Below are 25702 nucleotides of genomic sequence, written 5' to 3' on the forward strand. Positions count from 1 at the left end.
GGCCGCCGACTCAACCGCCTTCACCGTAGGTGTAGGACGGTAAGCGGCGGGAAGCTTTGCCATTGCCTCATCGTTCGCCGCATTAGCTTCCTTCTTGAGCTTGAGGATCTTACCCTCCTCCGACTTGAGCCTCAGGATCTTACGCTCCTCCGACTTGCTCACCTGTTTCCCCTCAAGACCAGAGCCACCGGCCTCCGACGCGCTCGCCGCCTTCCGCTTGAGGGTAGAGCCACCGGCCTCCGCGCTGGCCGCCTTACCGCCACGGGTCCCCATCGCCCGCGATCGCCCCATCTCACCGAACGAAACCCGTCTGGATCTGAATTTTGGATTGCGAGGATGCGGCGGCAGGTGTGTCTATATATACATGCCCCGCAGCCAGACAACGCTGCAAATGGGCCAGGCATAACCATAAGCCCAACTGGCTTACCCGGTCGTTCCGCCCTTTTAGGCAACCTTTGAAAAGCAGAAAATTTAAAGGAGTTTATATATGAGTTTTACAGGAATCAATTCATTTTTTACATTTGAAAAAAATAAAAACGCAGGAATAGAAAAAAAAATCCCACATTTCAAAGAGGGCCATAAATTTGATGGTGACGAGGATTAAAAAAAATAAAAAGTACAATTTAGCTCTCTTGACTATTGTAGCCATCCGATTTTCCTCCCTATAAACTCCTTTGAAAATAAGACTCAAAGTTATGCAGTTATGTTTACGCATTTGAAAATAAGACTCCTTGAGCGACAAAATGGCCGTTCCTCCAAAGCATAACTTTAACTGGTAATGATATCTGATCTCAGCCTACTGGTTTTTAAGAGACATGAGCCGTCACCGTCAGTTATATGGATGTGCCGCATGCATGCAACAAAGTTATACAGAGTAACTGTACTGACGAAATTCCAGTGGCTCATCGATTGGTTGAGCCATGCTCTTCCACGGCTCCCCATCCATGGAACTTCTTCCTCGGAAGGAATCATCTCCATCCATGGCTGCCTGCCCTGCTTGTTTGGTCGCCATGGCATCAGTTCACGAATCGTCCACGTCGCGTCGCCCAGACATCGATCTCGATCACCTTGCGTTGCATGCTGAACACGGTATTGCCTCCTCAAGGCCATGCCCGTCTCTTGTACCGTGCAATGCATATGGCCGTGTGGTCATTGCTGATCCATACGGACCACAGGGAGCCCTGCACAAACGGTTCTGCGAGACTGACCTTCCTTCTCAACGCTCGCAAGCAAACAAGCAGGACAGGGGGCTTGTATCCACGAGTCAGACACGAGTGAGGAGGCCTACGCAGCCGGACGGGAAAAGTATAGAATGTATGCTCGTGCTGTTGTGGTTATAGAGAGATGTTTTTTTTTTTACCGCAGTAAGGCACATCCAGCTTGTGCGTCTTGCAGGACAGCACAAGACATATTATGTACTGTATGCTCATAGCTGTCCGTATCAAGTGTAGCGTTGAAGCTTCAGCAGCAGCAATATAATATACACTACTTCACATTCTAGACATATAAAACATTTTGCTATGGTAAAGTAAATTTGTCTCTAAGGACACATGCCCTCACAATATGGACCACAAGATGAGATTCGTGCCCGGCAAAAAAGAGACAATATTTCCCTAGCAAAAAAGAGACAATATTTCCTCAGCAAAAGAAAGACAATATTTCAATTCTCTCCTGCTGGCCACGAATCTCAGGGTGAATCCTTAGTCCACGTTGTAGGGCATATGCCCTTAGAGTGAAAAACTGCGTTCAATTTGCTATCACATATTTGGCGTCTGATACAGCAGTGTTTCAGCATCATCATTCATATACAGGACTAAAATTTCAATTGAGTCATCATCATACAATAAACATCCTTAGGCTGTCTCCAACAGATTCCGCAAAACGCTACCCAAACGCATTTTGCGTTCTGCATAGTGTTTTTGCGGAAAGAAACACGCTCCAACAGCATACGCAAACCGAGCAGCCATTTTGGGTACCGGATGAACGAGAAGGCAAATATGCGTCGCCTGGAATCCATGACGCAAATCTCTGGGTGGAGTGACTGACCGGGCGAACGGGCCAGGACCTTGTCGGCAGAGGGCCTCTGTTTGTTTGCGTTCGCTGTTGGAGTTCGATTGTTTTTGGTGCTGTCTTCTCTCACTGTGCGTAACCCAAATGGTAAAATAGGTCTTGTGTTTTGGTCAGCTCTGTTGGAGATAGTCTAAGCATCTGAATAGCAGAGTGGGGTCAACCAGGTAGGCCTCAACTTCCGCATATCCAAATGACTTGTAGAATGGATTTGAGCACCTACTAACCTGCACCATGCCACCATATATAGATCATGACACGACAAAATGTAAATGATAGACCGTGGTGTCAAACAACTATTTGACATTGAAATAACCACCCACCTAATTCTTACCGTTTGACATAACCGTACCTCATTCAGCACAATACCTCAGGAAAAAGTACATACATGGAAGCAATGCAAGTATCCAACAATTCCGTCACGTATACAAAAGAGATATTTCACCTCTATTTACAGAAACTGAAACAATCTAGCACCTATTATGCACCCCCACTGTTGTCAAAATGAGAACATGTGTTTCTTTTATCTATTACATCAACGAACAAAACAGGCACAAAACACATCAAGAGGGAGGTGGATAACTGAACCATATTTCATTATATTGCAATGTAAAACATAATACATGTATTGAGATTGAACTATAGATCATTGTTTAGATGAACTTTTCTAAATGGCCCCAACTTTCTATTGGATCACAAAACTGAACCGACAAAACTTCCTCGATTAATCCTCTTGGCAGTTCACAAGCCACCATGTATTTGTTTTGCTGTGATGGTGTCAGAAGGATATTCAGTGTAGCTGTTAACAATTCCCCGCGTCGACTCTGGAGTCCTGGCATTACCTTTGAAGCACAGAATTCAAAACTGCGATCCAGGTCCGGTTTTCCTCTTTATTCCTTTTGGTTATGGAAAAAAAGAATTTCAATTCCGATGGAGTTCCTCCATTTGTAACTATATGGAAGCTGAAATTCACTGGGAACAGTTATGCCAAAACGGACAAGGTTGTTCGCATCTACTTCCTTCAGCTACAGCAAAGGTCCATGCCCAGTAGAAAAATGACTAGGATGAACACCACGTTTTGGCCTTTCATTACCATACCGTCTCATTTCAACTGGACCCCAACCAAGAATACCTGCAGAACTACTAGATTCCTGCAACCTATTACCATTTGTCATAACTGGAGGTTGATACAAAGGCTGGGTGTCAAATTGATTATCTAGGTCAGCTCTTCGTCGTCGCTTCCAGGCTTCAGAACTTCCAGAGCTCTCATTATTATGGAAAGACTCAGAATTGTACTGGAGAGACCTACTTGGCCTTTGGTTTCTCGAAGGATGAAGTTGATTTGAGTTGCCTCCCTTATTGGGAGGAACGGATGCAAAATTGCCACCATGAGATGGGCCAACTCCACCTTCCAGTTGGTCTTGACTAAGTTTCAAATAGAGATCATGCAGTTGCTCCCCAGACATATTTGAAAAGGTGGCAACATAATTCCATAACCTCATGGTCATGCCTGCAATCAATACAATAAGTTAGACAGGATCTATCAAGGGATCCAACTATATGCCATTCAAAATTGTCTGCACAATGTTAAGACAGAGGGTCTTGTCTGGAGACTGATAATGGAGAAGGGAACATATACACTTACGGGATTGCCTATAAGATTCACTGTGTTGCCGGACAACTTCTCCAATTTTGTCCCCAATTATCAGGAGATACTTGCGAATTCTTGAAAGAACCTAAAGACAGTAAATTAAGGTAAGATTCAGGTCGAAAAGCAGTTTGAGAACATATTGCCCACAGGAAAAGCAGATACCTTTTCCTTTGGGAGGTTTACACTTGTATTCTGCAGCCTATCCAGGCGCTTCAAAGTATCCTGCTCCTCATCTAAAACTTCAGAGCACCACTCCAGCCACTTCTCCTCTTTGTCCAGACGATACTTTGTCTCTGCCTCTGATTCAGAAATTTCACCTTCTTCTCTTGCTTCAGCTTCCACTATTACCTTGCGCTTCTGAATGTCATCTTTGTTCGGTTTATTATCCTCTTTTTCTGGTACATCCTTTTGTCGGCCCCTCATTGATCGAGCTCCACTATTACTGTCGTTATTGACTGTCTGGCGGGCATTTCCTTTGACTTTTGAGCTCTTACCACTAAACTTAGCATATTCCTTAATAAATACAACTTCTTGTCAGCATAATAGAATGCAAAAAAAATGTAAAGCATGTAGAATATGCAATTGTTGTAGTAAACAAAGGCAAATTCAAGGTGAAACATTCATTTATACTCTTTCAAACTAAACTCAAACATCTCGAAGCAACTAAAACATGTGAAGCAAACAAATAAACAAATTGCTGTTCTTGATTGTCAAATTGGCTACAGCATTACAAATGCATCATTATAAAATAGTTGGATTAGGAAAAAAAGGATAATTTGTTTAAACAAGCTCTTAAAATTAAGGTAAAACCTAAACACCACTCTACTTGAGGATTGCAATTAAATAACAGTTCAAAACCTGAATTCACTGAATGATCAGAACATGATAGAAGGGTTCAACTATTAGTAGTCCATAAATTAGATAATCACACACTTGAAACCAAGAAAAGAACAATGTCCAGAAAGTTAACTGATCCCATGTACATTTAAAAATAAACCAGAGGTTCACCTCTGGTTCAAAAGAGATACCTTTTGCAGGAGAGCACTAGCTCGGTTATCCAAGTTTGGAGCACGTGGTAAAAATGTCTCTCTCTCACCAAGTGTTGCTGGTGCAATTTTTGCTGCCAGGCCAAGCTTTGGATCCAACCGTATTTTCTCCCAATTCCCATAGCCATACCAATGAATTCCAACCATCAATCTAGCATCATCAGCTACGACCATAGAAGAAACAAACTATAAGATCCCAATGTTTTATAGAATGTCTAAAAAACTAGAGTTGAAATGCAGTTACTTTCAGTCCATCCACAGCTTGCAGACCACTGAGGCTTTTTATAAGGTAGCTGGATGCGGTATTGCTTGATTGGATCTTTGTAACGTGCAATTCGCTTTGCCAAGAACTGAAGCTCTTCAACACGAGCTAGCAATTCATAGGCCTTCACAGCTACACCGAAAAAATCCAAAACTGTGCCCTATATTGGAAGTGCACAAGTGAACATAACAAAGGTGATGTCACGAAATGCTCTTTGCAGCTAATGAAAAGGAGAGAGTTATTACCTTGATATCCGTATTCTCTTTAACTGCTTCCTGACAACCATCAATTAGCAAATCAAATAGCTCTATTTGCGCTTCATGTGATGCCTTCGCAAGTACACCACCAACATCATCCACGATTAATCCAATCTGGGTTGCATTCCCAAATTTTTTGACCTAAAAAATTTCACATATCAGGGTCAGAGTCCATCAACACACATATTGCTTCACAAACAATGCCAGATGAAGTGCAAGCAAATCAGACTAACTGATCCCATAGAAAAACTTGCCATGAAAAAACTTGCACAATCGACTGGCCATTCAGAATTGGACTAATATAGTTACTTGTTCTATAATCATCATAATGCAAAGTATTGCAATATCCCATCAAGGCATCAACTCAAACCAAAGAAGATGATGCAATGACATATTGATAGCATGCTTCCAGGCACTTGTATATACAATTAAAAACTTGATTATGAGAAGTACACGATTCAACCGAAAAGACAGAAAAACGATAGATAGATTTAACGTGCATATTACCGCTCGTACAAAACGAGAAGCGTCCTTCTTTGGAACATTACCAAAAGACCACTCTCGTACTTGAGCTACTGCTCCATCAACCAATGGTAATGAATTAACTGTTTCCACAGTTCTGCCAGAACGCCTCCTTGGCTTTTCTTGTGCTTCAACTGCTCGTCTTTTCCTGTTATTACTTTTGTCGAGCTGGGGATCTTCAACATAGCTCTTTTTATTTCGTGCAGCACGAGGTGCCAATGTTTCCTGAAGAATACCAGTCATCACTATCTGATAATGTTTACAAACAGAAATGACGAAAGCATGTTATAATAACTGGGCAAACTAGCTAGCCAATCAATACCTGAATCATATCTGCAGGATCTGGCTGTATCAGCCTACTCCAGAATGTTGCATCATCTTCGCCACTGGAAAAGTTTGCAACCTACGCAAAATAGGACGAATAATAAATGTGAATACAGAATAGTTCCTGCTCAGCATCATAACTTGGGTCACATCACATGCCTTGAAAGCACTAAGAAGCTCATTTCCTTCCTCCCCTTCACCACCCTTTGTCTCGACTTTCTCAGCTCTCTCAAGAATTTCATCAATGTCCAAACTTTCAAGGTTCCTCTTGGTCTCCTCATCAGTCTTGTCTTCTTTGAACAATTCCTCTGCACCGAACCTCAAGATAGCAGAAAGTTCATTCTGCCGAGTGATGCAGCTTACATCAGGATAGTAAAACAGCATAAAAGGGAAATAAAGAGGGAACAAGAAAATACAGTATGTATCTTTTTTTTACCTTCTCACAAGATTATCATATCCTAATAGAAGGTAAAAGGAACAAGTAAATGCATTCTAAACTGAACAAAAAATATGATAGACACTTCAATTTTCAGCATTTGATAACCTGTATGAAAATTTCTTTAAGCAACATGTTACAACTTGTTTCAACCAGCAGCAACATTCAATGGCCACCCAATACAGAACTCGGTAATGAATCTTGTAAACCACCCAATACAAAACTTAGGGTAATTCATGCCTAAAAGTTAGCCTAGAACAGGGAAACAAGATAGTCGAAACCAAAACCTACCTTGTCAAATATGGAGCCACCCTTTTTGGATTCTTTCTTCTCAAGCCTGCCCTCAGCATTTAGCTTCTGAATAACCAAGTGATCAAGAACCTGAAATAGGAAAAAAAAAATAGGTAAAAAGAACAGATCAATAATCCTACTAAAGAATACATGAACTAAGCAGTTTGACAACCATCTTTTTCTTTGCACGTTCCAAAATATCCTCTTCAACACTTTTGCATGTGACAAAGCGGTAGATATTAACAGTCTCCTGTTGGCCAATCCTATGTGCCCTACTCATGGCCTAGCAAGAAACGAGCCATATTAAGAAACATAGGAAAGATAAGTAAATCTTTACAAGTAACACACACTTCCAGGAGGGAGGGATGGAGGGAGAGGGAGAGAGTGAGAGAGTGGGTGAGTGAGAGCGAGAGGGAAAAACCTGCAGATCATTTTGCGGATTCCAATCTGAATCAAAAATTATCACTGTATCTGCAGTTGCAAGATTAATACCAAGTCCTCCGGCACGTGTGGATAAAAGAAAACAGAAGTCATCACTTCCAGGAGCATTAAAATGTTCCATGGCTTGATGACGAAGATCTGCTCTTGTACTACCATCAAGCCTCTGAAACTGAAATCCCCGAAGAGAGAGGTATTCTGCAAGGATGTCCAACATCTTAACCATCTGCAAGGAATCAAGAATCAAGAAGTAAACCACATGAGGCGCAGATGCTTTAAAAATATTTTGCTTCCTGATATATTGATGTAAGCACAATAAGAAAATAGTTATGTAATGTTTTAACTTGAAGCAAATCACGCCCAAGATTCTCTTAAAAGGAATCTACTCAATCACAAAGAGAACTGCCCAAGATTCTCTTAAAAGGCATCTACTCAATCACAAAGAGAACTACAGAAATAGAAAAGAATCAGTAGGGCGAAATAAGTAGAATTTTTTCCACAACAGCCGAGACGAATTTCATTACCGTATTAGATTACAATGTTTAAGTTGGAGTCCACAGAGTTACCGAAAAAAATAAGCAAGTTCCTGAGCCTCTGAAGATGGAAGGGGTCATTCAGCTAGGCAAACACCAAACAAATTCATTGTTTTGGTTTCCAAACGCCTGCCATTTAGAAATAACTAAAGTTCATGCAAGAACTTTTATTTGGTTTCCGATTCTTGTCATTTTGAAACATTTTCCAACAAGTATCCCTCTGAATGCCTCTTCGCCATTGTCATAAAATCATCGTATAGTGAAAAAATATACTTTTTTACTGAAGAAAGTACATTGTTAAAATCAGTTTTATTTCAGTCTTCCAATTTTTTTTGTTACTATGTTATGATGTTGATATATTCTGGCAACCAGCTGCCCCTAACTTAAGTTTCTGGTTCTACCACTAGCAAAGCTCAAGGACTCCCAGAGGTGTATTCGGCAGGTTGACATCCAAGTAACACACCTTTTTTGCTTTCTCTTAGGCACCCGTAGTGCTAGTTTGAACCAAATCAAACCGCACTAAGGGCCATTCAGAACTGATTTGGTTATAGGTTCATATCTCTAGAAGTCTAGAATTGTGCTCGTTTCATGGGGCCACAGCAGAGAGAAAAAAAAGGAAATCAAATGTTACCACTATCTACAATTTGAATAGCAACATCATGTGGTGATAACTGGTAGATACAAACCTGTGAGAATATAAGCACACGATGGTTAGTCTCCCGCAATCTCACCAATAGTTTGTCCAACAAGACAAGTTTACCACTACTCATAACAATGCGTTCAACTTTATTCCGATCACCAATGCTATCTCCACCATAACCATGATCGGCACTTTCAAACAGGAATGGATGGTTGCAGCATTTCTTCAATTCAACAACAATGTTAAGAAGTGATACCTGCATATGCCATGATCAAGTCAATCACATAAAACATGATAGCCAGACAGTAATTTTTAGAGAGCAGATTTGGCTATGCCTTAAGAATAATTGCCAAACACACTAATTATTTGGAAACAGTAGATCAGAACATGAAGTTATAAACAATCAATCCTTGCCCACATTGGAAAGCAGATTTGGCTCACAAAGGCCAAGTGTTGCCATGTGGCCTTGCCCATGCTCCAGTTTAATAGGTAATGCACAGCCAAGTGATGAACTACTTGAGCTAGCAATAGCAGGGTGAGAAACTGCTTGAGCTAGCAATAGTAGGTGAGAAAGAATAGTAACATTGTTCCAATCAAGATAATCCTGGCAAGCACCACAGCATTTAGCAAGAAAAATGGTCCTAGACTAGCAGCAACGTTATATATTCATGTCTGGAGATAAGGTTCAATTTGCTAATACTGAGACAACCAAATTACATTAAATTCCAAGATAGAACAGAGCGGTAGCTAACAAAAAATAACCAAATGTGCCCACTGAAATAACTAAAGCACAGAGAAATAAAAGCATAATAACTTGCTTAAAAGAAAAAGATGTAACAAAAACCTGATTCCCACGGACTCCTTTATTTAGATTCTGAAAATTCCGCTCTAAAATCCACTTGTAGTACCTAGTAAAAAACCAGAAAAATGAACCTACAATAAGGGCACGTTTGGCAGCTCCAAGGTCCATGCAGGGTTTGGAGCTTGTAGGAAAAATAAAAGCTTTAAGAATGCAGGTTCCATCCAAACTAATAAGAAAACTTATCCAAAAAAAAAAAGGTTCAAGAAAATTAGCATGGAGTACTCACTGTTTCTGAAGGGGTGACATCTCGACACGTAGAATCCTCTCAATTTTAGGAGGTAACGACTTCTCAACATCTTTTATAACCCGCCGTAGAATATGAGGCCTCAATTCCTTATGCAAATTTGCAAGCTACAAGAAAATCGGCAAAAGAAGTTATGGGCTTTCAATCAACGGAAAACCAACATATTATATGCTGATCAGCCAAGATAAAGCTTTTATTTGAAACATTACCTCAGTTTCGTTGAACGAACTCAAATTTTTGTATCTCTCAACAAAACTATCCTTGCTGTTGAATTTGACTGGATCAAGAAAATGAAGTAATGCCCTACCAAAAAAAACACTCAGAAACAAAGGAAAAATGAAGGATTAAAAAAGATTAACAAAACTGAATCAGCACAGATGTAGCAACTGTGGACAGATTGTTGTTTTTTTGAAATAATAGCTCCACATAAAAGATGACATATCCGCATATAATATAAGTTAACTATTATAACTCCACATAAAAGATGTTGTACCAAAGCTCTTCCACACTGTTCTGCAAAGGTGTTCCAGTGATAAGCAGCTTGTTCTTAGTGCTGAATTCCTGTAGAAGCAATACAAAATTAGTCTAATCATAATCCCAATAAAAGTTACATGATACAGAAGCTAAGAAATTGTTTCATACCAAAAGGGTCGTATACAGTGACGCTTCACAATTTTTCAATCGGTGGGCTTCATCAACCATAAGATAGTTCCATTTGATCTTGGAAAGAACCGCTTTGTCCTTGAGAATCACCTCGTAGGTAGTTATCAATGTGTGGAATTTTACATGACGCCCACCCTTCTTGTCTGAAAAAAATTCATGCTGCTGGCACATCTGCAAATAGCAAAAAGGTACAACAAAGGTGAATAAAACAAAATTAGAAAGTGTATTAGTTAGAATTTTGTGCCTATTCCTCAAGGCTCAAGCCAACTAATAAATATTTATAACTAAAAACAAATATAACACAAGCAAACAGAATAAGAAAGGAGGCATGAAAAAAAAAACACAATTCCATACCCTAAAGAAAAGCAAAAAACGCAAAATGCTACACATCAATATATAGTGCTTTTGAGCAGAGATCCAAATTACAAAAAGGTTTCATTTCAATGACATGTGATGTTAGCATAACATAGATGGACTATAGTCCTGTTTTGAAGAAAGACAGGAAGCTCGCTGGGGGATTTGGAAACTAAGAAATGCTATGTGTTTTCAGAACTTTTTCTCTCGAATACGCAGGAGAACTGCATATCATTGTATTAATAGTAGAGAAAGGAGTCATACAGAGACCCAAACACACACACAAACACACATACCCACTTACTGACTGAAACTAATCACCTATGACTGAGTTGAAAGACCTGACCTTAGACCCTCTTACCATCATCCTGAGCTGTGTGCAGGGACTCCCTTACCACCAGCTATAGACCATAAAAGGGCTTCCTCCCGAGCAAGATTCAAAGCTGTAGACAGTCTAGGGGTAGCCACATTGAAGACACAGTCATTTCGATGCTTCCAGATGGTTAAGGCGCCTAGGATGATGAGGGAACTCAATCCCTTTCGCGCATCTCCGCTTACTGTCAAGACCGCCCTATCCCACCAGGCATCAAAGGAGGAATCGACTACTAAAGATTGTTGTCATGGTGCAAAGTTGGAAACTGATTTGCCCTCACAAACAAGCTCCAATTGTTAAACTCCAGAGTTGGAAGAGCTAAAGAGGTTGGCATCTATGCCACCCAAGATTTCTGGCTGGACAAGGTATCAAGGCCTGAAGATAGCTTCATGTATGAGAACACAGGTGACTGGCGACCCCCAAGGACTTTTTTTTTCTCGAACACGCAGGAGAGCTGTGTATCGTTATATTAAGAAGAATAAAAGAGTGGGTTTAGAAACCCCATACAACCACATGCCTACACCCCCAAGGACATGGACTTACTACTTCATTTGAAGAGGCAGTCAAGTCAGGGAAGTGGCTCAATCTGGTGGTTTTTGGTCTTGGTGGAGCATAGGAAGTTCTGTGTAATTCTTGGTTGTTTTTTGGTCATCAGTCTTTTGGTTATGGTTGGGGAGGTGAATGGTGACTGTACTGCACTTGTTGAATGCTGTAAATCTTACGGTCTTCAGCTTTGCTAAGACTGAGGCTAATCCCTTATAAACACTAAAAAAAGAAAGACAGGAAGGTTTGACAGTCCTTTTGGCTATACAGTTTTCCTCAGCTTATCATATTGGTTTCTCTAAACTTATCGAAATCATAAAACATGCCATGGAAGTAATACATACAGGTCCATCATAGAAAGTGATCTAAGTTAAAAGTCATGATATTGATTAGTCACAAAAAAATATAAACCAGGTAAATTCCATAAGATATTATTCTATTCTATCAGCCTTTTAAATTCTTAATATTTCTTTTTTACGAAGGCTTTTAATTTCTAACACTATGCAATTTACAAGCTGATATCTAAAGTTACTAGCCAGTTCAAAATATTCATACAGGAGGAGCAGTCTCTCAAACAGATGATATGAAATACTAGTGCTAACAGCAAATAAATTAATTCACAGCAGTAACAATAATTGGCATTTTCAGGTAAAGTTCATATTTAGCAAAAATTAATAATATACGATTTTAGTTAATAATTCTTGTTGCCAACATTTGACAATGGCAGCTAGATCACATACAAAAAACAGATGGAGAACTGATTTGATAGTTTTATATACCTCTCTGCTGGCACGGTTGCCAACATAAATGACAACATTCATGTTGGGCAGCCACTTCCGAAATTCCTTTGCCCAGTTCGACAATGTTGACAGTGGCACAACTACAAGAAATGGGCCATTGATTTCTTGAGCATTCTGTAACAGATATGTCAGATATTAATATTAAAAGACAATTTCATTCATCATAATGATGACAAGCAAATACAATGAGAAAAAATTACATGAAGGAAGCCAAGCATGGAAACAGATTGGATAGTTTTTCCCAGACCCATTTCATCAGCAAGTATAACATTAGTATCGTTTCTCCACCTGTGTCACCAATCAAACAATCAGAAAACCAAGTATCTGTTTTCTGTTGTGCATATATGTACGTTCATATTGATCTTACATACCCATTGACAAGGAAGTTTAGTCCTTCCAGCTGATAATCACGAAGCTTGCCAGCTTTTAGCCATTCTGGCTGGTCATCAAGCCTCCTCAAACTAGCTGGAAACGTAAAGTTTGATTCAGTTAAACTCAACAATAGTGGTCCACTGGTGCTAGAAAAAGTACATTGGATCCCGTACAAACACAAAGAAAAGGGTAAGCCAATGCAAATCCATATTCAAACTATGACCAAAAGAACACTGTAGATTCCTGAGGGATAAGGATCACTTAATTTGTTTCGTTGCTGTGATCATCGCTTTGTCAGGAAGGTGTGTCTAGTCTTTGGCTGGACGAGGATTTTGGGTTGTTTCAGGCATGTGTTCCCTCGGTGAACATATGTCTGATTCTCTAGTTCGCTGTTTTTTTGGGTCCAAACGTTGACTTTGTAATTTCGTTGCCTTGGTAATGAAATTTGGTTTACCGGTGTGGAAAAAGGATCACTTAATTTGATAACATCACATCATAGTCATAGTAAATGGCATACTAATTGAAGACTTTATAACAAAGAACAAAGGTGAAAAATTACACAGAAGGAACAAAATAGCATAAAAGAGATTTTAACTAGTATGTCTTGTGTATTAACTATTTTCTGGACCAATAGTAAGTAGGAATGTGTTACCCTTGCTTTTCTTCCGTTGGAAATCTACTGTTTTCCCAAGTATAGCTGAGGCAGCTTCACGAGCCTGCCATTTAGTGTAAACCAGTGATGATACAAAATTACACGCTTAGGTACAATTACAGAAGCTTGTATACTGAGTACCTTACCTTATATTCATCAATTGCATCTTGAGCAAAATCTATGTCTGTATCTTTTTCCCTGAAACAGCGCACAAAAAACAAGGTCAGTGAGACTAATGCATACTAATTAAACAGTAAAGGCGCATTCCTATTCCCTACAACAAAGATATTAACATCCACCAGATAGAATATAAAATGTATGAAAGATGATCACATAATCATATTCTGAATCAACAGAGGTAGAGATATTGTGTTTACGATCAAAGATCATCCATGTGCAAAACAATAATCATAACCATAAAACTAGAACTGGATACCATGCCACAAAAATTACCAGGTAGATTCTGCATAAGGAAGTCCTTGCCATTTGACTAAATATTCGGGAACCAGATCATCTCCATCAGCTTTGACCCTATCAGCAAATATCCGTTCAACCTGAAGATTCAATGTTAGACAATATGCAAAACGATAATGGACAGTGTGTATCGACAGTCAACCTGACTATATTGTTTAATAAGATCCAGCTCCATCTCCTTGCCCACATCATGCACCTCAACCTGATATGAATATGTTGCATAACCAGAGAAACATATCAAATTAATGACAATATTTTGCCAAGTAAAGAAGCACTAACTAACAGCACTCTATAATCACTAATTAATAGGACAGAATATAAACCTAACATTGACTTAATTTTGAACATCACCAAAATAACTAATATGCGAAAAACAGGAACCTTCCATAACAGGAAGAGGCACAAACATTTCCTTTACACTTTGAAGTTTTACCATAGAGTTAGTTTTTATACTTTGGATGCTAAGATACAAAATGTGTCATGCTTCAATTCATGTTAAATTTGAAATGAAAGGTCTACTGGTTTACCTCTTCACGTGATAGTGCCCTCTTGTACCTCTGTTCCTCGGCGACTCTTTTCGTGTAATTTATTACCTTCTTGAATCCACTAACCTGTGATGTAGAGGCATATGAATGAAAGCAGATTTAGAAAGAACAAAGACAAAGAATTAAGCAAATACACCTAACTAACATACAGATAACATGATCTATATGTAGTCTACATAAGTACTTACATTTTGGAGTTCTGATAATGTCTTCCATTGACAATGCAGGTAAGACTGGCCTTTCCATTTTATATAGAACTCTAACTCATCCCACTGTTGATCGAAGTTCGATGTTAGGCTGACAACAGTAGGTTGAGCTGACTGGTGATTCCTTATTGCCTCTTCAGCTACACCCTTGGGTTGATGCCAAAGAACTTTTTCGATTGTTTCTCCATCTTCCTCTTCCGGCTCCTCCTTCATGAGCTAAATTACATTAAAACTTGTTAAGGTGGCCATAATATATATGGATTGATTCTTCACGCGATCAGAAGAAAGTAACTTAAATTAACACCGTAATAATGATGACTTAGACAACAAAATAGAGAGGAAAGTTTAGAAGACAGATGTCTGGATTCTCTATTGTCAAAGAAGCAACTAAAAAGTGAGAATCAGAAACTGAATGACAACATTAAGAATGTAATACATATGTGACTCCAGCCTGATAACAAGCCATACATGACAAGAACTAGTTTGCCAGTTATCCATTATGATTCCCAAGTGACAAAACTGTTATTTTCACTAATAGTTTGTATTGAGCTCACCTTTTGTTGTTTAGTTGACTTCTCCTCACTATCATCACTTTCTTCGCTTTCAGCATATGAGATCTTTTTCACCGTCCTCCTCCTTCCAGAAGTTCGAAGCTCATTATGAGAATTGATTGGAGCAACGTCACTGCGGCCCACAGGTTTCTGATGCAACCTGTCAGGTTTTTTCGATCTGTGTTTGAAATCAGAATCGCTAGGAACATCTGAGTCTTTTCCTGAAGAATATTCTTCATCACTGTGAGACACCCCTCGTTTTCTTTGAGCTGGCATGGGCAACTTTCTTCCCTTGGAAGTTTTAGTTGCTACAATCTTAAGTCTTTTAGGTTGCCTCCGATTCTCAACAAAATCATCATCTTCATCATCTGAGAGTTCAAGGTCATCATCGTCGTCACCATCAGAATTCTCACTATCCATAAACTTATCCTGTGAGTTGAATGTTTCAGAGGGTAGATAATCAAGCAAAAATATCCAATAGCTCAAATACAAAAAATGAATAACATTAACTTGATAAATTTCCTTGAATGGGCCAATAGAAAACTCAGAAATCCAGAAGAACACAATAACATAGCTGTAAAACCATTTTTATATTTAAAAAAATTGGGCCTTAGTGGACAATTTGTAGGCTGAAAATCAAAGGGGGAGGGGGGTGTTCAGAAACTGTCCTCAGATGATCACAGTACAAATAAATAAGCACTCTAAAATGCTGCAGAACTGGTCACATGAGAAAGGTCAAGTACATTAGAATGGCACCAAAAAGATCCAGATAGAACTACTCCAGGACTCGGTTAGAAACAACTGCAGACTGCAGCTGATGCAGTTAAGATGGCCCACAGAAATCATGTTTAGCATATTTTATCACCTCGTTCAAGAATACCAAAGAGCCAAATCCATCCAAGGTTCTGACCATTCACATGAATTTTGCTTGCATAAGTTTATCCTAGTTCCCATATACTATGAATATATTTCCTCTAGATTACCTATCTGATGCTAAGAGATAATTTGTGTTCTTGGGTCTATTACACCAACTGAAGAAACAGTCCATTTTACGTAAGTTGGAGTTCAACTAAGGCACTATTTGAAATATCACCAGCTCAGATTCATAAATAATATATATGTAAATGATTTCATAAACGGGCAGCAGCATATAGATCTCGAACATAGTTGTAACAAACTTTCACTACACAAACTAACCCAAATAATAAAAGGAGGATGTAGCTTAATATGTGGAACTGTAGAATGTTACAGTTATATGCCATTCTATGCAGAGCAATTAAGTAAATAGATGACCTTATCAGTAGGCTTGTCCGTTTCACTGTCTGGCTCAAAATCCACGTCAGCGGGATCATCTTCTACAAATATAAGAAGAAAAAATGCCAATCAACTTGGGTTGTAACACCATATATACAGAGTTAAAGAAACACATAATAAAGCAATAACACATTTATTTTGTTAAGCACAAGACTCCATATTTCAATATACCATCTGCATCATTGTCATCATCATTCTCATCATTATACTCATCGTCGTCGTCGTCGTCATCATAAGCATTGTACTTCGACGTCTTCTTCATTTGTCGTGAGCCAGACTTTGCTGCTCCACCAGAAGTGGAACAGCTTGATTGCTTCGTCCCGCCGCGATGCAACGATTCAATCTGCTCCTCTCCGTCCTGCTCGTAATAGTCATCAGAGAGCATTTCCTCAGCAGGCACCTCACCATTTGCTCTGTCCAGTTCATCGTCCTCTCCGCTACCATCCATGTCATCATGTGAGCTAGCAGCATCCATTCCCCTACCACTATTCGATGGAACTTCTCTGGCCGTCTGTTTGGACCTGGAATCCTTCAGAAAATTTGTGCCCCATGGACCACCAGACGATCTGCCTCCTCTCTGGGCATGCTGCCCTGATGCGTTCTCAGAAGAGTACAAACCTGATTTGCCAGCCTCATATTGCTCTGCTTCGCTGTGGTAGGCATCATCTGCTTTCTCATTTAAGTTCCACTGCCTAGAGTTCAGGTCAACATTCCCATCCCGGTCTGACTCGTAGATACCATCATCATCAGCCTTTTCATTCAAGTTGTACCCTCCTGAATCGGCCTTGCTCCCGGAGTTGCTGAAGAATGCCATAACAAATTATGACATTACATGGAATACCTCTCGCAGGCTCAGTATCACTCCTGCAGTTCATGAAACGAAGTCAATTTAGAACGTGGCTAGTGATCAATATATGTCGTGCCATAAAGAGGGCAATCCAACTAGAATCTAATCAATTTCTGATGCTTTTTGTTAGGGGTTGATCGTTTGAATGGGCAAATGGATTAAAATTTTCAGGTGAGGGACGTGACTCGACCCCAGCTCTAATCAAAATCGAGCAGCAGAAGCAGAGATACACCGGTGAGCAGCCTAGAGCGCGCAGAATCCAAACTGTATTCCGAAACCCTAAATCCCAAGCGATTGACGCGCGGCCGAGCAGATCGGCGCGTGCGGCGGCCAGATCGAGCCGCCGGCGGCGCGGATCGGGCGGGCGGCGCTCGAACCGACGCCACATCACGCGCGCCCATGCCTCGGAACCAACCACTGCCCACAAAAACCCGCGAGGTGGCAAGGGGACGCACCTCGTGCCGCGGCCGACGAGAGGAGCAGGAGGAGGCGGGCGGGCGGAGGGCGGGCGACGGACGCTCAGTCCTCGCGACAGAGACGAATGCTCGGACCGGCACGTGGCGGGGTTTCTGGCTCGCCACGGGGCGCCTATGGGTCTGCGCGATCGCCGTCGCCGGCGGCCCCGAGGGCGGGCGGCGGGAGGGGAGCAAGGGGGAGGGGCGCAACGCCCGTGCGATTTATTCAAAAAGGACCGGGCGAATTTCCGCGATTTTTTGCGGTATTTTCCGCGATTTTTCGCCTAGGATTCGGATCGGAGGCGGGGCAGGAAGGGGGATGGACGGCGGCGATCGCCGGAGACGGGCTCCCGGCGAGGCGGGAAGGGGCAGCGCGGCGGCGGCGGCGGCGGCGCGCGCAAGAGAGGAGGGGGGGTGGTTATCTATCACAAAGGGGGGTAAGGGCGATTAGGAAGGGCAGATAAGTTTTTCCCCTCTCTCTGTCTGTCTCTCCGGCTCTCGCCTTTTCGCTCGTGTATTTGTCTCGGTCGCGTTGGGGGGGCTTGTTGTGGCAGAGTATTTCGGGGCGTCTCTGGACGCCCCTGAATTCGCTGGTGGGGCCAACCAGTAAGCGACGCGTAGAGGCGGGGTCGAGGTGCAGTGCAGGCCCGCCTCGGAGGCGCCGCGTCACCGGTGCTTTCCCCCGATGGCGTGGGGGGTCGGGGTCGGGGTGGGGGTGGCGTGTCAGGGACTGTTAGCCTTGTGGGTGCTGCGACGGCACGTTGGTATGCCTCGCAGCGTTCGTAATTTCTGGAGGGCTGTGGTCCAAACGGACGGTTTCGCTGCTCCACGGCTCCACGCTTCCACTCGGAGAAAGAGAGGAGGGGGGGGGGGCTATTTCCGGGTTTGGCGCGCCGATGTGGCGATGTCACGCGCCTCAATCGTAAATTATAATACGTTTAATTTTGTATCTCAAATTTAACCAATCATTTTATTTAAAAATATACTTAAATATAGTCAAACTTAAGTTATTTTTAAGTAACTTTTATAAATAAACCAAGCCACAGTAAAAGAAGTAATATTTTATTCAAATTTTTAAATAAAACGAGTAATTAAATTTAATGTTAAAAAAGTCAATTGTTTTATAATTTAGGATGAATTGAGTACGCATGTTGCTCAAGTGCATCCTACGTTTGAGTGCTGATGATGTATTTATTCAAAAAAATTGGAGAATTTTCATTGCACTAAATTTCAGTTTAAGATTATTCCATGTGAATACATATGATTTATAGAGGCAAAAGCAATGTTTATGTAGACCCCTGTCACACGAGTACACAATGGAAGATTCATGAAATTTTCATGCGGACGTGCTTGATTTTATCGCTCGGTATTGCCTTGATCGTTTGGCTGATAAGCCATGGCAAGAAGTATTGTTGATTAATTTGTTGTGAGAGAAAAACATTGTTAAATGGTTAGCGGATTCGACTGATAAGCTCAAGCAAACAAGCTTGCCTTTGCCGAGCGAGATTCACAAACCAACCTACACATTTTTTTTATTCGCCAACCTACGCGTTTGGTTTGCTTGCTTGCGTGCCTTTTTTTAGTAATGGGTAGCCATTTATTTCATTAAGCGATCATTACAAAGTGTTGACCATCGTCCTGTTATCAATCTCTAATATGCAAATGGTACCCTCTTGTTTTTAAAATATAATTTAGAAAAAAACTAATAACTTGAAATGGTTGTTAGTTATTGTGGACACATATCTGGAATGAAATCAATTATGATAAAGTGATCTTCTTCCCATTGGTATTGATGAGGAGATGGTGAAAGAATATGCTAAGATTTTCTGTTGCAGTGTTGGAGAGTTCCCCATCAAGTATCTTGGTGTGCCTTTATATTTTACAAAACTTAGAAAAGAGAATTTGTAGCCCGTCATTGGTAAGATTATTAAAAGAATTGCAGGGTTGAAGGATAGATTATTGTCCTATGTATGCTCGCTGAGACTTCTTAAGCTTGTTTAGCTAGTATTCTAATATATCTACTTTTTATCATCGAATTCCTCAAGTGGGCTACTGAGATGATCAATTCTTGAATGACTCATTTCTTTCGAATAACAATGAGGATACACACAAATATTATTTAGCTAATCGACAACTAATTTGTTGCAGTAATTTGCTATTTGGACAAGAAATGTAGATTATAAATACAAAACTAATAGACCAATGTGGTGCTCTGCAGATTTTGCTTGAAAGGAGTGGTCTGGGTTGCATAGTCAACTAAAATGAGCTTTCTATGGAAAGTTAGCAATGGTTACAAAAAGTTAGATTTTGGGAGGATCACTAATTTGGGAATTCTAGCTTAGCTATTCATTTCTGACCTCTTTATGCCATTAATGAACGACAAGGTAAAGCTATAGCACAAGTTTAGGATGGAAGTGAGTTGAAACTTTCTCTTAGAAGATTTGTCTTTGAAAAAACTTATGAACATGTGGTATGAACTTTTAGCTATAAAATGGAGGAGGTGACTCTAGACAAGAAAGAAGGATCATATAATGTGGAGCTTCAGCTCTGGTGGTAAGTTATTTTTATGTGTTTATTTTAAAAAACAAACTCCTTACCAGAGATAATCTGGTCAAAGAGAAGACAGGTAGTTGATCAGACTAGTCTGTTCTCTTTAGGGCAAGAAACTATTATCCACCAGGCCAGTAGGGTTTGGTCTGTGTTGCCAGAAATCAAAGGAGTGATGGGTGCCTGGGATTATGAATATATAGCTTTACGATGAATGGCAAATAAAAAATATATTGTACCAATATAATCAGCTATGTTGTTTTGTGTTTTTTATGGAAGTTTTGAAATAAATCATATTTTCAGGGAGCTTGGTGGATTGGAGAGCGCAAGGTAGGGATCGAGATTGCCAAAACCTTGAGGAGGTGGAGGTCAATGTTCATTTAGGAGACTAGAGACCAGATGGATACGTTGGTGAAGTTGTTGGAAGTGCAAGCAAACCAACCATCAAGAATATGTTGGAAAAATCACAGGACGATGGGCTCATCAGAGCTGGAGTCAATGGATGCTCAATGTTCAACATTTGCTACTTGGTAGATTAGTAAGAAAGTAGATGAACTATTTGATCTTTCAATCCTTATGAACTTTGTTGGTTGTTAGACCATGATTCTTTTTTTTTCTAACAGTATACATTAGAGGTTAAGGGGTTTTTGGTTGGTTGGAACCGTTCCAATTCTTTTAAGGATCTCTTAGAACGGCGCTAAACGGTTGAAGTGCGAGTTTCACCTATCGTGCCTCAGTTCATAAATCGTTTGAGATGTGGTTTCACATCGATTCTCTCTCATTTCTCTTGGCTTCAATATATGTTACTAGAATTTAGCCTACTAGCCAAACAATTTCATGAAGTGATTATGGCCTTGTTCAGTTCGCGAAAACTTTTGGCTTTAGCTACCGTAACATTTTCGTTTGTATGTGACAATTATTGCCCAATTACGGAGTAAATAGGCTCAAAAGATTCGTCTCGCAAATTACAGATAAACTGTACAATTAGTTTTTATTTTCGTCTACATTTAATGTTCCATGCATGTGTACAAAGATTCGATGTGATGAGGAATCCTGAAAATTTTTGGAAACTAAACAAGGCCTATGATTCAGATGAAACGTTTCTTGAGAGAATCTAGATGTAAAATGTTTCGATGAGAATCTAGATCCCTACTAAACACATCCTAAGCTGAGCATTTTTATTCTCAATAAAGTAGAGAAAACCTTTTTTTAAAAAAAAAACAAGCCAGCGCTAGCAGTTCCGATAACATAAACAGCCGACAGATAGCCGACAAATAGATATAATTTTCGATTTAATAAAGCACCAAAAACCTGCACCACGAGAAATGGAATTCCTTGAGAGCCCCGGGTCGTGTGGTGCGGCTTTGGGCTATGTGGAGGGTCTGTTGTGACTTGTGAGGCTCGATGGCTCCGCTCGTCCGTCGTCACTCGTCCGCACGGACACGGCTGCACGGTGGTGGTGGTGGTGGGAGCAGAGCAGCCGAGGAGGCAATTCTATCCCGGCGGCCCGGCCGTCCCTCCATCCCGCCCTCCCTCAGCCTCAATCCTCTGGAGTAGTTGAGTCTGGATTCCGCCACTTCATTTTGGTATTTCTGATTTCTCATGTAGAAATTAATGGGTCGCTACTAGATAGGAGCACAATGAGTACTTTATACTCTTTACTTTATAGGTAGCGCCGTAGCGGCCCTGCTCTTTGAGCAAATTCTGGGTCCGCCAGCCGGCGGCAAGCCTCGTCAGGTGGGCTTCTCCGGCCCTGGAGCGGAGGCTACAAGGAACTTCTCGTCATGGCGCTGTCTAAGGACGACTGCCTCGACGGTGCCAAGGTCACGGAGGTAGGAGTGGGGGGCTACAAGGAGCTTCTAGTCATGGCGCTGCCTAAGGACGACGGCCTCGACGGCGCCAAGGTCGCGGAGGCCATCGGCGTCAGGCTACCGGACTTCGGAGGGGTCGTAAGGGTAAGGAAATCTCCTTCTGGAGCGATGAAAATGGATGCGGCTTTCGATTTTGGCTGGTTGATTGAAGTGGCGTACTGTGCTGTGCTTTCCCCAATTGGTCGCGTGGTTTAGTTTCAGATTTTTGATGTGACGATTCGTCGCAGAGTTTCAGATTCCTATGTTTTGTCACAAGGGCAAGTCTTTTTGCTGCTGAAGTGCTAGTATGCGAACTGTGTTTGATAATTGATCAAGCGAGAAATTTTCCACCGTTTTGCAAGTAATGACTTGCTGTGAAACCAACCTTTGGGCTATAGGATGTGGTATTTGTGGGCCCCTACAGAAGCACATAGTGGAATGTATAACTTGTAATTTACACTATAATGCATAGATGTGGCGTCTTTAATAAATACTGAGATGCTGTTTGTTTATTCAATGGATTAGCTAATTCGTTACACTATCGAGAAACATAAGAATTATTAAATGTACTCTGTAACTTGAAGCATCTTACTCTGTAATCTTTGGTACATTGATTGACAACCATACAATGCCAAAGCGCTTGCAGTTGCAGGTAGGCTTTACCTAGAGAAGTTGCTTCAATTTCAATTCTCATAGATGTCATATGAATTTAAACTTTGAAGCTAGTGATGAATTTTTGACTGATTGTTTGAGGCCTTCCCTTTTATCCAATTCACCACAGACTATTTTGGAGAGCAGAGAGGCCAGAGAATTTGCCAGTGGGGCACTAGCTGGTGCTATGTCAAAGGCTATTCTTGCCCCCCTAGAGACTCTCAGGTAGTCACTAACTTTTATCTCTAGTTCTCTACCTTTAACCTCTGCACTTGTCCAGTTTAATTTATTTACACATTACAACTGTAGATGCAAATCGTACAGCTGGTTTACTGAACATTGAAACTGTACGCTTGGTTTTCATTGCTTCTTATTCGAGGTTGCATGCACTTCAGAGATGAGATGTCCCACCAACCAGATAATTACCCATAGCACATTTATCTTTTGCATGATAGCGTGTTCTGAAATATGTCATATACCGATGATTCACAAATTACTTAGTTTCTCCAGAGCACTACCTTAGTGATGTGCTACTGATGTGCTACAGATTTTTCTGGTATTGGTCCCCTAATACATCAAATTTGGAAAACAACTCTCTCTCTCTCTCTCTCTCTCTCCATGCAGTTTCTCATTATATTACTGCTGCATATAAACAAAACTCTATACTCCCTCTATCCTGAGATTATGGGGTAAAACAAATGATGCATGCAACTTCCCTTAATCGTGGGGAGATATTGTGCTTACCGTACTTTGAGCCTAGTGGTTGGGTTGACAATAGACATTAATGGCAGGTAAGCATATGATTGGGGGCCTGGGGTATTAATAAGTGAGGAGGAGTTAATTAACCTTCAATCCTTTATAGTTTGGGACAATTTTTGAATGCTTCGGTACCTTGTTTTAGGATGAAAGTGAAAAGGAAGGAGTTTCTTGACGTGTATAAAAATATATTTTTTTTGTGTGCAGCAGAATATATTATTTTTTTTAAAATTGTGCAAGCTTATTTCCACTGTGCTGTTGAAACATGTAGTTCAACAAATGCTGATGGCTGAATAGTTTCATAATTATCTAGTGAGTAAAGCAGAAGGAATGGTCACATATACCCATTGTGTACAAATTTCAGGACAAGAATGGTTGTAGGAGTAGGATCTAGGCATATTTTTGGTAGTTTGGTGGAGATCATCGAACAACGTGGGTGGCAAGGGCTTTGGGCAGGAAATACAATCAACATGCTCCGCGTTATTCCAACCCAAGCAGTTGAACTCGGAACATTTGAATGTGTCAAGAGGAGCATGACAGAAGCACAAGAGAAATGGAAAGAGGACGGATACCCAAAAATTCAGCTTGGTAATATGAAAATCGAGCTTCCACTTCACTTCTTATCTCCTGTTGCTATTGCCGGTGCTGCTGCTGGAATAGCTGCCACATTGGCGTGCCATCCTCTCGAAGTTATCAAGGTAATTGCTGAATTGAGGCCTTGTTGACAGCCAGCGCTATTTCTTCATCCATACATTCAACTGTGAAAGTCACATTACATTGTTACTTAATGTCACATCATTGATGTTCTGACAGGATCGTTTGACTGTCAATCGAGAGCTTTATCCAAGCATTAGCCTTGCCTTCAGAAGGATCTATCAGACGGATGGTATAGGTGGTCTCTATGCTGGCCTCTGTCCAACACTAATTGGCATGATTCCTTACACCACATGCTACTTTTTTATGTATGATACACTCAAGACCTCTTACTGCCGCTTGCATAAGAAGCCATCTTTGAGTCGCCCTGAGCTTCTACTTATCGGGGCTCTTTCAGGTAATGAATCAGCATCTCATTGCATCTAGTTTCAGTCAGTCACCTGTTGCTTACCGCTTCAACATTTTGTTTTAAAAGTTGACGATGAGATAGAAAAGTCAGGGCCATGCCGTCTAAAGATAACTTGGATTCTGAGCAAATAGGACTGACATTTTACCATTGGATCCAGGTCTGACTGCAAGCACAATCAGCTTCCCGCTGGAGGTAGCAAGGAAGCGGCTGATGGTCGGCGCCCTGCAGGGGAAGTGCCCACCTAACATGATTGCCGCTTTATCAGAGGTGATACAGGAGGAGGGATTCCGGGGGCTTTACCGCGGGTGGGGGGCGAGCTGCCTGAAGGTCATGCCACATTCCGGCATCACCTGGGTGTTGTACGAGGCATGGAAGGATGTTCTTCTGGCTGACAGGAACAAGCCGCGCGGCTTAGCAAATTGAACAAGCTGTTTGTTGAACAATGGAGGCGTTGCCGCAGATGAAGTTTTGCTCCTTTGCTGGGATTTCTGATCTATTTTCAGTTTTGGAATCCTGGCTGTGCCGAATGGGTGGTTGTGATTCCTGATCTATTTCAGTTTTGGATTGCTGGGATTTCTGATCTATTTTCAGTTTTGGAATCCCGGCTCCGGCGAATGGGTGTATAGAGTGCCTCTCTCTTTTTTGGCTGAGTGCAAAGCATTTGTTGGGTCATGAATTCTGAACAGCTGATTGATTTTTGTTCTGTTATAAGAAAAGGATTTGAGTAGATTGATTGCCGAATGTCTGAGTAGAAAATAAGCCTCACACGCAACCAAACAGCCATATATAAACAAAAAAGATGTTGCATGTCCTAGAATAAACAGCAAAGCATAAGCAGCGCTTTGCCATGTTAGCTCGTGAGAACTGGCTTAGAGGGTGTTTGGTTAGGGGTGCTAAAGTTTTAGTATTTTCATTTTATTCTGCAATTATTGTCTAATTATAGACTAATTAGGTTTAAAAAATTTGTCTCGCAAATTACTCGCTAGCTGTGTTATATTTAGTAATATTTGATGTGTTATATTTAGTAATATTCGGTGTGTTATATTTAGTAATATTCGATGTGATGGAAGTTAAAATTTAACTGCAAAACCAAACAGGGCCTTAAATCTGCTT

General features: G+C 40.9%; 2 protein-coding genes across 5 annotated transcripts; one reads left to right on the forward strand and one right to left on the reverse strand.

Moving 5' to 3' along the window:
* LOC8072256 (protein CHROMATIN REMODELING 5) lies at positions 2472–18225 on the reverse strand. Of its 3 annotated transcripts, none has more exons than XM_021454556.1 (31): positions 17723–18225; positions 16592–17284; positions 16400–16458; positions 15110–15535; positions 14538–14771; positions 14332–14415; positions 13947–14006; positions 13784–13884; positions 13477–13528; positions 13331–13394; positions 12678–12771; positions 12507–12594; positions 12286–12420; positions 10216–10407; positions 10067–10134; positions 9783–9876; positions 9556–9680; positions 9312–9375; positions 8514–8723; positions 7278–7520; positions 7029–7139; positions 6857–6946; positions 6289–6471; positions 6128–6208; positions 5791–6030; positions 5272–5424; positions 5009–5186; positions 4747–4928; positions 3881–4231; positions 3713–3803; positions 2472–3577 (listed from the first exon to the last, which is right to left on the reverse strand). In XM_021454556.1, the coding sequence occupies exons 2-31, from the start codon at positions 17232–17234 to the stop codon at positions 3093–3095; spliced, it is 5181 nt and encodes a 1726-aa protein (XP_021310231.1). In that variant the 5' UTR covers positions 17235–17284; positions 17723–18225; the 3' UTR covers positions 2472–3092. The 3 variants fall into 3 exon arrangements, with proteins under 3 accessions (XP_021310231.1, XP_021310232.1, XP_021310230.1); XM_021454557.1 differs by having other exon boundaries at positions 14538–14762; positions 16400–16461; XM_021454555.1 differs by having other exon boundaries at positions 16400–16461.
* Positions 21618–25316, forward strand: LOC8072257 (probable mitochondrial adenine nucleotide transporter BTL1). Of its 2 annotated transcripts, none has more exons than XM_002461113.2 (6): positions 21618–21855; positions 21939–22224; positions 22901–22995; positions 23891–24224; positions 24340–24577; positions 24747–25316. In XM_002461113.2, exons 2-6 carry the CDS (start codon positions 22054–22056, stop codon positions 25010–25012), a joined length of 1104 nt encoding a protein of 367 aa, XP_002461158.1. In that variant the 5' UTR covers positions 21618–21855; positions 21939–22053; the 3' UTR covers positions 25013–25316. The 2 variants fall into 2 exon arrangements, with proteins under 2 accessions (XP_002461158.1, XP_021310460.1); XM_021454785.1 differs by having other exon boundaries at positions 21642–21825.

This window comes from Sorghum bicolor, chromosome 2, assembly GCF_000003195.3.
Source record: "Sorghum bicolor cultivar BTx623 chromosome 2, Sorghum_bicolor_NCBIv3, whole genome shotgun sequence".
NCBI lineage: Eukaryota > Viridiplantae > Streptophyta > Magnoliopsida > Poales > Poaceae > Sorghum > Sorghum bicolor.